This window comes from Tachypleus tridentatus, chromosome 6, assembly GCF_004210375.1.
Source record: "Tachypleus tridentatus isolate NWPU-2018 chromosome 6, ASM421037v1, whole genome shotgun sequence".
In the NCBI taxonomy this organism is placed as follows: Eukaryota; Metazoa; Arthropoda; class Merostomata; order Xiphosura; family Limulidae; genus Tachypleus; species Tachypleus tridentatus.
Genome location: NC_134830.1, coordinates 146855191 through 146868481, shown reverse-complemented (window position 1 = coordinate 146868481; position 13291 = coordinate 146855191). Strand labels below are relative to the sequence as shown.

Genomic DNA, 13291 nt, shown 5'->3' with positions numbered 1-13291 from the left:
CAGGACCTGGTGTAGTGTGCAGAGGAAGGTAAAGCCTAAACTTGGAGGAAACGTAAGTCTATGGAAGGGTTCTACAGTGAAGTTTGAATTACTACAGTGGTAGGATGAAGGACTAATAGATTAAGTAAACTATCTTTATAAATTTCTTCAATTATCTTCTATACCATAATGTGGCTTTTTTCTGTGAGTCTGTCTGCCTATGACGAAAAATTGTCCAACTTCTCAACCTTTGATTATCATTAAACTTTCAGAGATTCTTGGGTATGTCACAGAAGGATTCTGTAACCCTTTAATTCATTAATTTTTACATTTCTATGGCAGATGGGATTTTGTTGATATGTCATAAATCTGCCATGCCTGAACCAATTTCTTGACATTCCTCAGTTCAAGATGGATGTTCAGATGTTTACCTCAATCTGAGACAGTTGTTGTTTCTTATGTTGTCAATGATTAAGATGGATATTTGGTATACTTTTCTGTATGCCCTGGTATGTTAGTCTACCTCTTACTTTCCCTGCTTTGCTTATGAAAATTGGATTTTTCAGTTCTTGTCCCTTCAGGTTAGGCATGGCCTGCTTTTTCCAGTCTTGTCATGAGAGCATTACCAAAGGAGATACATTAATTTCTGTTATTGTGTGGACTGATGCTTATTCCATCTAAAGAAGCCTCTTAACCAGTGACCTCCTCTTCCTTCTCTGGGAGGAATTTCTGGTTGAGATCTACAAGTTGATCTTAACCCTCACTCACTATTTGATTCACTAAAGAGTTCTTTTCCCCCAGGATATAGGGACAATTCAGTTGCATTTTTTACTTCTTTGAGACAAAGAGCCTTTGATTACCAAAGCTAGTCAACATCCCTCATTCAGTCTTACACAACACTGGGCATCCCTCATTCAGTCTTTACAACACTGGACATCCTTCATTCAGTCTTAAACAACAGTCAACATCCCTCATTCAGTCTTAAACAACACTTGACACCCCTCATTCAGTCTCAAACAACACTGAGCATCCCTTATTCAGTCTTACACAACATTGAGCATCCCTCATTCAGTTTTACATAACACTTGACATCCCTCAGTCAGTCTCACACCAACATTGGGCATCCCTCATTCAGTCTTAAACAACACTGAGCGTCCCTCATTCGGTCTTACACAACATTGAGCATCCCTCATTCAGTTTTACATAACACTTGACATCCCTCAGTCAGTCTCACACCAACATTGGGCATCCCTCATTCAGTCTTAAACAACACTTGACACCCCTCAGTCAGTCTCACACCAACATTGGGCATCCCTCATTCAGTCTTAAACAACACTTGACACCCCTCATTCAGTCTTAAACAACACTGAGCGTCCCTCATTCAGTCTTCACACAACATTGAGCATCCCTCGTTCAGTCTCACACAACATTGGGCATCCCTCGTTCAGTCTCACACAACATTGGGCATCCCTCATTCAGTCTCACACAACATTGGGCATCCTTCATTCAGTCTTAAACAACAGTCAACATCCCTCGTTCAGTTTTACATAACACTTGAAATCCCTCATTCATTCTTCACAACACTGGACATTCTTCATTCAGTCTTACACAACACTTGGCATCCTTCATTCAGTCTTACACATCACTGGACATTTCTCATTCACTCCTAAACAACAATCAACATCCTTTGTTCAGTTTCATACAATACTGGGCATCCTTCATTCAGTCTTACACAACACTGGATCTTGTCAGGACATACATCTGTTCAACAATGCTTCACATTCTTGATTTGGGAGGGTGATAAAGTTCTAGACACCTAGACCCTGTTGACGTTAGAGTTTCCAGATGAGCAATGCCTTCATTGTTGTCATCATCAGTTTCATCTGTCTGGTAACCTGTGATGTCTTGTATTACAGAAATGAACAGGTGTTCACTTGATTGTGTGCCCACTGCTTTCTACAACTGGATTGTTTGTTTCTTGGTCCACTATGATCACATTGTACAATCTTACATTCTTCCAACATACTCAGCACTCTAACATCACTCAAAAGGCTCTAAATACAACAATGTTTTCTTCTGTTGGATGAAGAGTATTTCTTACTTGAATGTTTACAGTCTCCATCTGAGTGATGCCTCATTATGGTACTTATCCCCCCCCCCCCCATCAGCCTTATTTAAATGCTATCGCTCATGATGGATATTGTTCTGTAGTCTAGTTATTATTACATTGTAGTCTGGAATGAAGAGGGTGCTTCATTCAATTTTTGTAGGTGCACAACTCTTCGTGGCAGTGGCACTAAGTCATCATTCTTTTTCTGTGCAGAGAAGGAAGTAACTGTCTGAAATACATTTTCAGATAAGAAAATATACTTTAGTCCTGCATGTGTCAAATGAAAATTTAAAAAAAGAATTGTATACAATATCAGAAAAATAAACATGCTATTTGTTTTTTGAGGATTTATAATTTTTTGAAGACATGCTTAAATGTTTGTGTGTAGTAACTAATTTGAGTTGTATTTTGATAGGCTTGCTGACCAGGAATTGTCTTCATTTTTTAAGACTAATATTAGTAGCAGTGATATTGTTGATGAACATTCTCTCTCGGACAATTGTGAATCAGACATCTCATGCAATGCAGCCAAGAACTTCCTGGATGTGAAAAAATTGGAAAAATCTTTGGCTGTAATTGCTGAAGAAAAAACTAAGAATACTGGAAAAGGGGGTGAGAAGAAAGTTTATTATACTTAAACTAAGTGATATCTTTTCTGGTATGTTCATTTTATCATGAAGTACGAAGTTACCTGTGCTCGAAGTGAGGATTTAGAATGAGGGGTATACTAGTGCATGAAATGGTGATAGTATTTTTCATTATTTGGAATCCTTAATCAAGATACACAAGAAGTTAGGTACTGGAAATGATGAATTAGAGAAATGGAGGTATGTGTATCTCTGTGTTACTCTCTCTTTTGAGCACTGCTTGGTATTACTGGTCATTTCTTGCTAATTAGTATACCGTAATCAGGGCATACGTGGTACTGCTAGTAGTTATATGCTAGACAGGGTTACATCAGCTACTGTGTACATGTATGGTTCTTACATAGACCACGTAATAGAGTGCTACTTGTTTAACAGTTATTTTTTTCCAGGGATATTTATGCAGCCAGGTACATTTCAGACTGATAATTATTTTATTTTATTGTATATTTATTAGGTGCAAATGGATGCAATTTAAATAATTTAGAGGAAGGTCTGCAGATATTGAAAATTCCTTACAAGGACCTACTCTGTTCCACAGATGAATTTAGCCAAAGTTGTATATTAGGACGAGGTGGTTTTGGAGTAGTTTACAAAGGGGATTGGAAAGGGAATATTGTGGCTGTGAAAAGACTGATAGCTGTATGTAATATTTAATTAAAATTTAATGAAATAAGTAACTTTTGTTTTCAAATTTTCCATATGTAATCTTAGTTTTTCTTTAGGATGCAAGAGACACTAAGGTTTTATCTTATATCTGTTTCTCTTAGAATTATGATGTTTAATTAACAAAGCTTGAGAGATGCTAAACATAACTTTAAATAAAAATGTACCATATTGAACGTAATTACATTTTATTATGCTACATGTCCACCAACCTGGGTAAACTGTTATCTGTAATAGGTAACAGGGTATGTTCTTCTTATTTTAAATTCATCAGGTTTCATTTGTTAAAGAGTTAAGTACTTATTCTAAACAAAAACAGTTTATCTTTTCAGACATGAGTTCTTACATTTATGTTAAGTAATTTATTTTGTGATTCAAATTGTTCCATTATATTCTGTTGTTTATTAAATGGTTTGCACCTGTAGAAGACATACATAATTTAGCTGAATGCATGTGCATTAAAAACCCGGGTGATAGTCGAAATAAATTACAAACAGTATATTGTATTAAGTCTTGGTGTATAATTAGTCTAAATTATGTTCTTCTATTCATAAATAAAATAGGTAATAAAACATTTCTCTTGTGGATCTCTCAAAAAAAGTCCCCTGCTAGTCTACAGATTTATAATGCTAAAATCAGGGGTTTGATTCCCCTCGGTGGACTCAGCAGATAGCTCGATATGGCTTTACTCTTAGAAATCACCCACACACTGTCAAAAATGATGTATACAACTACTTTACAGACTTTAAGAAACAGTCTATCATATAACACAAAAATAGGTTTATCTTCATTTTATTAGTGAATGTAGAAGGTTAAAACTGGTAGTAAACTTTGTTCTGTTCAAGTCTTACAATAAGAAACAAAAAGGTAGTAATTGAAGTATTACAGAACTTCAGAAATGAAGTAATATAACTTAAACAGAGAGAAACTAAGTATGTGGGAAAAAAAACTTCATTTGGTCAGAGAAAAAACTGTATAGTTAATATCTTAATTCAATTTTCCTTGATGCAAGACATACACAATTACAACAAATAATAAAGTGTTAAAACAAGTCAGTTTTTATTAAATTAATATTATTACTGAAAAGTATGAATCTGTTGATGTGACTGTACTACATTACATATCTTGTTTTATGTTTCCATTCTTCTATGGTCACTAGTATTATTAATACCTGAACCCATAAAGCATAGTTTCAGTTATTTTTTCCCTATCTGTTAATTTGGTGCAAAGAGGCTGTTTATTCACATTTCACAAAAGAAAGTACTTGTTTATTTTGTTTAGAGATTATAAATGTGTCATATTTATTCTATTTAAAAAGAGATGGTTTACTTAGTGGCAGATTTGGTGTTTCAAAATGACATCTTAAAATACTTGTTTTGAATTTTGACACTAAAAATTATCTTTCTGTTTAATTATTGTATTTATGATCAAACAGATGTCATTGCTATTGACTCAGAATAAGCTATTCCACAAGCTAATTTGTTTTTATTTTATCATGAAAAATTATTGCTGATTAATTAAGCCAAGAGCTGTAAACCTGTTGGATGTCAGAGGTAACTTAATATGACACATTTATAATCTCTAAACAAAATAAACAAGTACTTTCTTTTGTGAAATGTGAATAAACAGCCTCTTTGCACCAAATTAACAGATAGGGAAAAAATAACTGAAACTATGCTTTATGGGTTCAGATATTAATAATACTAGTGACCATAGAAGAATGGAAACATAAAACAACATATGTAATGTAGTACAGTGGCATCAACAGATTCATACTTTTCAGTAATAATATTAATTTAATAAAAATTGTTTTATAGATATTACCACGTTGCTCAAAATTGTTAGTATTTCCATAAAGAAATGTAACATAAAAAAAATATAATGTGCAAAAACATTTTGTTTCAAAATGAAGTCTGAAGACAAAGGCAGAAAACTTTCAAAACGTTGTTGTAGATGATTGTCTAGTGACCAATATAATATGTAAGTAGATTGTACGGTGACCAGTATATTACATAAGCAGATTGTACGCTGACCAGTATATTACATAAGCAGATTGTACAGTGACCAATATATTACATACATTGATTGTATAGTGACCAATATAATACACAAGTCGATCATATAATGATCAGTATAATACATAACTAGATTCTAGTGACCAATATAATATATAAGTAGATTTTATAGTGGCCAATATAATACACAAGTAGATTTTATAGTGGCCAATATAATACACAAGTAGATTGTATAGTGGCCAATATATTACATAACTAGAATGTATAGTGGCCAGTATAAAACGCAAGTAGATTGTATAGTGGCCAATATAAAACGCAAGTAGATTGTATAGTGGCCAATATAAAACGCAAGTAGATTGCATAGTGGCCAATATAAAACACAAGTAGATTGTAGAGTGACCAATATAATATGTAACTAAATTGTACAGTGACCAATATAATATGTAACTAAATTGTACAGTGACCAATATAATATGTAACTAAATTGTACAGTGACCAATATAATATGTAACTAGATTGTATAGTGACCAATATAATATATAACTAGATTGTACAGTGACCAATATAATATATAATTAGATTGTATAGTGATCTATGTATTACACAAGTAGATTGTACAGTGACCAATATAATACACAAGTAGATTGTATGGTGTCTAATATAATACACAAGTAGATTGTATTGTGACCATGATATTACAAAAGTTGATTCTATAGTGACCATTGTAATACATGTGCAGATTGTATAGTGACCAATATAATACACAAGTAGATCATATAATGATCAATATAATACATAACTAGATTCTAGTGACCAATATAATACACAAGTAGATTGTACCGTGGCCAATATAAAATGCAAGTAGATTGTATAGTGGCCAATATAAAATGCAAGTAGATTGTATAGTGGCCAATATAAAATGCAAGTAGATTGTATAGTGGCCAATATAAAATGCAAGTAGATTGTAGAGTGACCAATATAATATGTAACTAGATTGTACAGTGGCCAATATAATATGTAACTAGATTGTACAGTGGCCAATATAATATGTAACTAGATTGTATAGTGGCCAGTATAATATGTAACTAAATTGTACATTGACCAATATAATATGTAACTAGATTGTATAGTGTCTAATATAATATATAACTAGATTGTACAGTGACCAATATAATATATAATTATATTGTATAGTGATCTATATATTACACAAGTAGATTGTATAGTGTCCAATATAAAACGTAAGTAGATTGTATAGTGTCCAATATAAAATGTAAGTAGATTGTATAGTGGCCACTATAAAACTTAAGTAGCTTGTTTAGTGGCCACTATAAAACATAACTAGATTGTATAGTGGCCAATAACATTATGTTACTAGATTGTATAGTGGCCAATATATTACATAACTAGATTGTATAGTGACTAATATAATACATAAGTAGATTGTGTAGTGACCAATATGTTATGTACATAGATTGTATTGTGACCAATTTATTAGATAAGTAGATTGTATAATTCCTAATATAATTCTACCAGTATTTCTTCAAGTGGCAGTTTCTTCCTGTTTCACCATCAAGGTTACTTTTGTTTAGCTTTGAATTTTGACACAAGTTACTAAATGAGAAATTTGACAGTATTGAGTATAAGTCACTTTATACAATATGTTAAAAGGCTGTAACGAAGATCAAGGGTATGTTGGTTTCAGACTTTAAATGTGCTGAGGTTGTGTGTGTGCTCACATTATTTAAAAGTTTTGTAAAAAGAAAAACATTAATTGTATATATTTTTATTTTAATATGTATTTACTTAGAGAGGTGGTCATGACAGTGTTTCCCAACAACAAGTTAGCTTAAAGCAGTCATTGAATGAGATGAAAATATTGTACAGGTGGGTTGAAATGTCTAACATATTTATTATCTGCTTTTTTATCTGTTTATATTGTGTAAAAACAAACTTATTTTCATGAAGACCTTTTGTTTATGTGTTAGAAAATTTTGTTTTATTTTGTCTTGGATGTTGTTTGATAGTTCATTGTATTTAGCATCAGATGTAGGAATTGTTCTATGTTATTTATTTTTGTTAATAGTTCAGCTGAAATAATTATGCAGTTATCTGTTTGCTAACAAAAACCTATTTGTTATGGTAACGAGTTTCAGTTCACACTTTAATGGAGAATAGATTTCATTTTCAAACAGTCATTAGGTAGTTAAATATTGTAGTTGAGGTGAGTTGGTATGTTCCAAATTTTATTATCTCAAGTGACTCAGTTGTATTCTGTTGACTTGTAGCACTAAACATTGGGTTTTGATATATGTAGTTGGTAGATAGTAGCTTTGTGCTTGATGAGAAACAAATTTGGATGAAAATAACATTAATAAGAGAATAGAGTAGAACAGTACATAACTGATGTGGGCTGAAACAGTCTTTTAACCAGTGAATGATTAATATAGTGTTAGGAAGTGATAGTTGGAATGATATTGGAATTTTATACTGAAAACATTTGATGGGCCAAAAGTTCTAATAATGTTCTATGTTAGAAAAATAGATACAAAACATACTTAAATGTGGTTAGAATATTGTGTGTTTCATTTATTATTCAACTGTGCAGAGTTTAAAACATTGACTGTGATAGGACAGCAGTAAGTTTACAGACTTACAATGCTAAAAAAATTAAAGATTTGAATTTCTGTTGGTGGCACAACTTATAGCCCACTGTAGCTCTGCTCTAAAACTAATGAATATTGACAGTATGTTTTAAAAGTTAATGATATGTAGTTTGAAGTACGTACTACATAAAAGCATCAAACAACATTTTCTGATTTTAGTTTTAAATTACATAATATAGTATTCATCACTAACAATTAATTTACCCAAACTTAATTTTGCAGTATAACTTACTAAGTATATGCTACTCTGAATCGAAGGCTAACTTGTTGTTTTCAGTGTTTGAGAATTTATTTTACATTTAGTAGGTTATTAACTAATATTTGTTTGTAGGAAATAAATTATTCATTAAATTTTTTCTTTATTTTAATAGTTATTAAAGTTTGAAGCTGTACAAAAAGATCACTGTCTCTTTTTTTTTTTTTTTTTTTTTTACCAATTAGCCATAGAATAGATAACATTCTACCATTGTATGGAGTTAGCCTTGACGGACCAGAACCTTGTTTGGTCTACCAGTTTATGGCTAATGGATCTGTAGAAGATTGGTTATTATTAAGGGTGAGTAATGAACACAGACACCAAAGTTAAGCCTTTCTTGGTGTTAAATTTATTTAGAATATCATTTGTTATTTGAGGTTAGAATCAGTGTTGTGAAAAATTAATTGGTTGGGTCTATTACGTTTGGATAATGTAAAAAGATATGACTGTTATAGAGGTAAAAATAAATTATTTTTAGTTTGTTTATTAGTTAAAGTAATCATGAGAGAAACTAACCAGGTGAAAGCTTATTTGAATTATACTTAAGATTAATTTGATGTGAAGGATTACTTAAGGGTTACATTACATGTCATTTGGACAGAACGGTTGACAAGGTTAGAGGGATAAATGTTTCATTAAGAATGTATCAATGTGTAGTATGAGCCTCTGTCTAAATGGTTTTTCAAGTTAATTGTAGTTAACTCAGAGCTTTTTCAACTTTTCTCTTACTTTAAAGGGCTTGAAATGTTCTGTGTTTTGTTTTAAAGATGAGTGGTACTAAAAACAGGTAATATCAACTATAAATGGGTATTATCAAAATGTATTGTTTAAGTTTAAAGGTTCAACAGTTCTGTAATTTTGTTCATTAGTAAATTATTTCTCTTTAATATTTTAACATATACTGACAGGTTGTTATGGTGAGGAGTTCTGTAGTATTTACTGACATTATCCTGGTGAGGAGGGCTGTAACATACACTGATAGGTTGTTATGGTGTGAAGTGGTGCCATGAAAATTGACAAGCTGTTTATATGAACACAGCAGTATTTAGATAAATCAAAAGATATATTAGAATGTATAGTTTCTTTTAAGAATTAAATATTTAGCTACTATTTTCATATGTGTATTTGACCTGGTTACAGCTACAGTATTGGCAGTTCTGATATTAATTACTCTAATGTGTACATGTATTTGACCTGGTTACATCAGTTTCACAACTGAGTAATCTATATTTATGCATTCTCTGAGTTGGTAACTAAAAATGTTTGACAGAAGAATAATCCACCATTAACATGGATACAACGAGGCATCATCGCAGAAGGAACAGCCAGAGGACTGAATTATCTACACACCTCATCACCTATGTTGGTACATGGAGATATTAAGAGGTAAAACCATATTTTTATTTGCATGTGTTAATTAATTTTAAAATTTTATTTCTAGTTACATTTCAGAAGCATTTGGATTTAATTTATTTTAGTTTTGTATATTAATTAGCTGAGATACATATAAAAGTACAGATGACTACTGGGGTTCAAACTTACCACAAGCTTGAAACTATCCATGAATATTAAATTACCCATGAAGTTTGTTTAATGCACTAAGAAAGATGTTACACATGGCTTCTGAAAATACTTGCCTTCTTTCACAGTTTAGCTTTGCACAAAGGTTTCTCTGTCCAATTAAGCATTATTGTGAATTATCCCACTATATTGTTTACAACTGTAAATAATCTTCTTGTTAATTCTTCTTATCCGTTTTTCTTGATAGCAGAAATTATGTGAATTCTGCATGTTTGTTTTCAGTGTTATTACTTTTTTTTGACATTTTCCTTAAGACACGCTCTAGTGGGTCTTGACTTTATTGTTTATTTTCCCTTAAAAAAAACAAAGAGTGGACATGGAGTTGTCTGATGCTCCTCTTCTAACACCTCACAGGTCTTGTGTCACTCAGAGGATGCTGCTATGCCTTGTCTTCCTTGTTTATTGGATTAACATGCCATGGTTTTCCATCATCTGGAGAAACCTTATTTGTAATCTCAGAGGTTAAGTCTCTTCTTCCTTTTTAGTTCTTTGAACGGAATGCCACAGTTTATTTTAAACAGTACCAGTTTTACAGAATTCACCTGTCAGTCTCAATAGTTTTGTACTTTTTCCATTTTTACACTTATTGCTGAAACTTATCACAGATTTTTTTGAGCAATTTTTGGATGATCTTTGGCATTTATTGACTTCTACTTTGGCCATGTTATTGGCTTCTGTTTTCTCCTTGGTACCTTGGTTTGTTTGTTTTTTGGCTCTTCTGGAGAGAGATGCCTTGCTGGAGGGAGTTCACTTTCTTGCTTCAGTCTTTAGAGATCCCAGAGAATCTTCTTTTCTCAAACAGTCTGTTTTTGCTGGTATTCCCGATTCTGTGGAATTTCAAGTGAATGTGACCTGCCTCTCCTCTTCCCTTTGTACCTTAACTACTTGACTGCCTCCATGTGTAATGAATTTAATCCCTGATGAGTTATCTCATCCTAATGCAACCCTACCCATGGAATGGATGCTTCATTTTCAAGTTTTTTGTTGGATCTGCTGTCATCTGAGAATGTCTCAGATCAATGATTTTGCCACACACTGGAATGCTTAACTCCTATCCAAGATTGGATTAATCTTCATCTTTATGCATTGCTTTTAATTCATCTGTTATTAAAGGTTCTTCCACTAATTTTTTCCACATCCTGTGAAGTTTTTTTTGATGACACTCTTTTGTCTGGTTCAGCTTTGGTTTCCACTCCTCCACTATCTTCAGGACTATCTAAATCTTTTCTAACCTCTCTGGTCTTTTGTCATCCTCAACTGAAAATTTGTCATCCAGCAACCAATATTCTTTGGCTTCATGCCTAACTTTTATGCGGTCCATCAAACAACTTCAGGGGTTACCTTCTTGGGTGGTGCCCTTATTAATATGATCCATTCAGTATTCTTCATTTTAGACTTATCAGTGGAAGTGATTTACTTATCATCAGTGGTCTCTCAGAAGTGGGTTTAACTTTTCTTGTCTCACTTAGTTGTGTAAGTCAGTTTCTGACGTGGTTATTTGACAAAGGTTTATTGCCAAGCATAAGGCTGATTTATCAAACACTCTTCCTTTTTTTAACAAATGAAAAGTTTGAGTCCACAGGTTTGTCATTAGTGCTAAATTTATTTGTTACACTGTTACTTGATTTGTTAGTTATATTTCTACTTGATTTTTCCATGTTGTTACTTGATTTTTTAGTTATATTTCTACTTGATTTTCCATATTGTTACTTGATTTGTTAGTTATATTTCTACTTGTTTGTTACATTGTTACTTGATTTGTTAGTTATATTTTTACTTGATTTCCGACAGTGTAACTTAACTTGTTTGTTACATTGTTACTTGATTTGTTAGTGATATTTCTACTTGACTTCCTTCATTGTTACTTGTTTGTTACATTGTTAGTGATATTTCTACTTGATTTTCTACATTGTTACTTGACTTTTTGTTACATTGTTAGTTATATTTCTTCTTCTTTGCTACATTGTTAGTTATATTTCTGCTTGTTTCTTACATTGTTACTTGATTTGTTAGTGATATTTCTACTTGACTTCCTACATTGTTACTTGATTGTTTCACTTTTCACTGGGAAGGCATAGCTAGGTGGTTAGGGTACTTGACTCATAATCTGAGGGTTATTGGTTCGATTCTCTGTCACACCAAACATATTTGCTGTGGGTGTATTATAATGTGACGGTCAATCCTACTATTCATTGGTAAAAGAATAGCCCACGAGTTGGCGGCAGGTGGTGATGACTAGCTGCCTTCCCTCTATTTTTACACTGCTAAATTATTGACAGCTGGAGCAGATAATACTTGTGTAGCTTTGTGCAAAATAAAAAAAAACAACTTTTCACTACACTTGAAACTCTATTCTCAAGACAGCTATTATGGTGTTAAAATTTTAATTAAAAGAAAGTATAGAACAACATTTCGACCTTAGGTCATCTTCAGGTTAACATCTTCAAGGCACTTTTCTTAGGGACGAGAGTTTAAACGGGAATGGGATTGTAGGGTCATTGCAGTTGGATGTTAGGTTATTAATTAGTATAGATGTAAAGATATTCCTTTACATTGGTTTAATTTTTGTTTTAGTTGCTGTATAAGTAGGGATTCTTTGATTTTGCATCTGTTTATATTTGTTTCCCTTTTAAGTATTTGGATGTTTTCTATGGTTATGTTGTATTTATTTGATTTGCTGTGTTCAAAAACGGGTGAAGGTGTTTTTTGTGTTCTTTGAATCTGGTTTCCATTCTTCTGCTTGTTTCTCCAATATTGAAGTTGTGGCAGCTGTTGCATTGTATTTTATAAATTATGTTGGTGTTGTGTTTGTCAGTGTAGTTTTTACATAGTATGGACTTTAGTTTTGTACCTGGTTTTTGAATAAATTTGGTGTTTACTGGAATGTTGTGTTTTGTCACAAGTTTTTTCCAAATGTTGGTTATTTTTTTTGTAGACATTTGAAGTATATGGTATGCAGCAGTATAAGATTTTGTAGTTTATTGTATCTTGGGATTTATTACTTTTGATTTTGTTGTTGATATAGGTGTGTGTTTTCAATGGTTTTTTGAGGAAATTTTATTGATGTTGATGAAGTGTTGCTTTATTTTGTTGATATCTTTATTTTATCAGGTGAGCATAATTTTGTGGCTGTGTTTATTTGGTTTCTTAATGTGTTGAGTTTTGTTTCATGTGTTGAGTCCCAGGAAATGTATAATCCAGTGTGGATGGCTTTTCTGTGGATTTCTGTTTTGAATTGTGTATCAGTTCTAGTGATCTTGTGGTTAAGAAATGGTATTTGGTTAGTTTTTTTCCTGTTCAGAGGTGAACTTAATGCTGGGGTGTATCGAGTTAATGTGATTGAAAAAAACTAAGTGTGTGTTCTGTAGATGTGA

General features: G+C 32.3%; 1 protein-coding gene across 1 annotated transcript in view; it reads left to right on the top strand.

Annotated features, from left to right (window-relative positions):
• The first annotated feature begins 455 nt into the window (after positions 1–455).
• The window catches only part of LOC143251758 (pelle-like serine/threonine-protein kinase pik-1), a 28397-nt gene continuing 15561 nt past the window's right edge, over positions 456–13291 (top strand). Inside the window, exons 1-6 of the mRNA XM_076503001.1 lie at positions 456–488; positions 2491–2701; positions 3191–3375; positions 7225–7301; positions 8522–8636; positions 9607–9722. Of these exons, the coding sequence (XP_076359116.1) occupies positions 456–488; positions 2491–2701; positions 3191–3375; positions 7225–7301; positions 8522–8636; positions 9607–9722 (737 nt within the window). The remainder of the gene's footprint in view (positions 489–2490; positions 2702–3190; positions 3376–7224; positions 7302–8521; positions 8637–9606; positions 9723–13291) is intronic.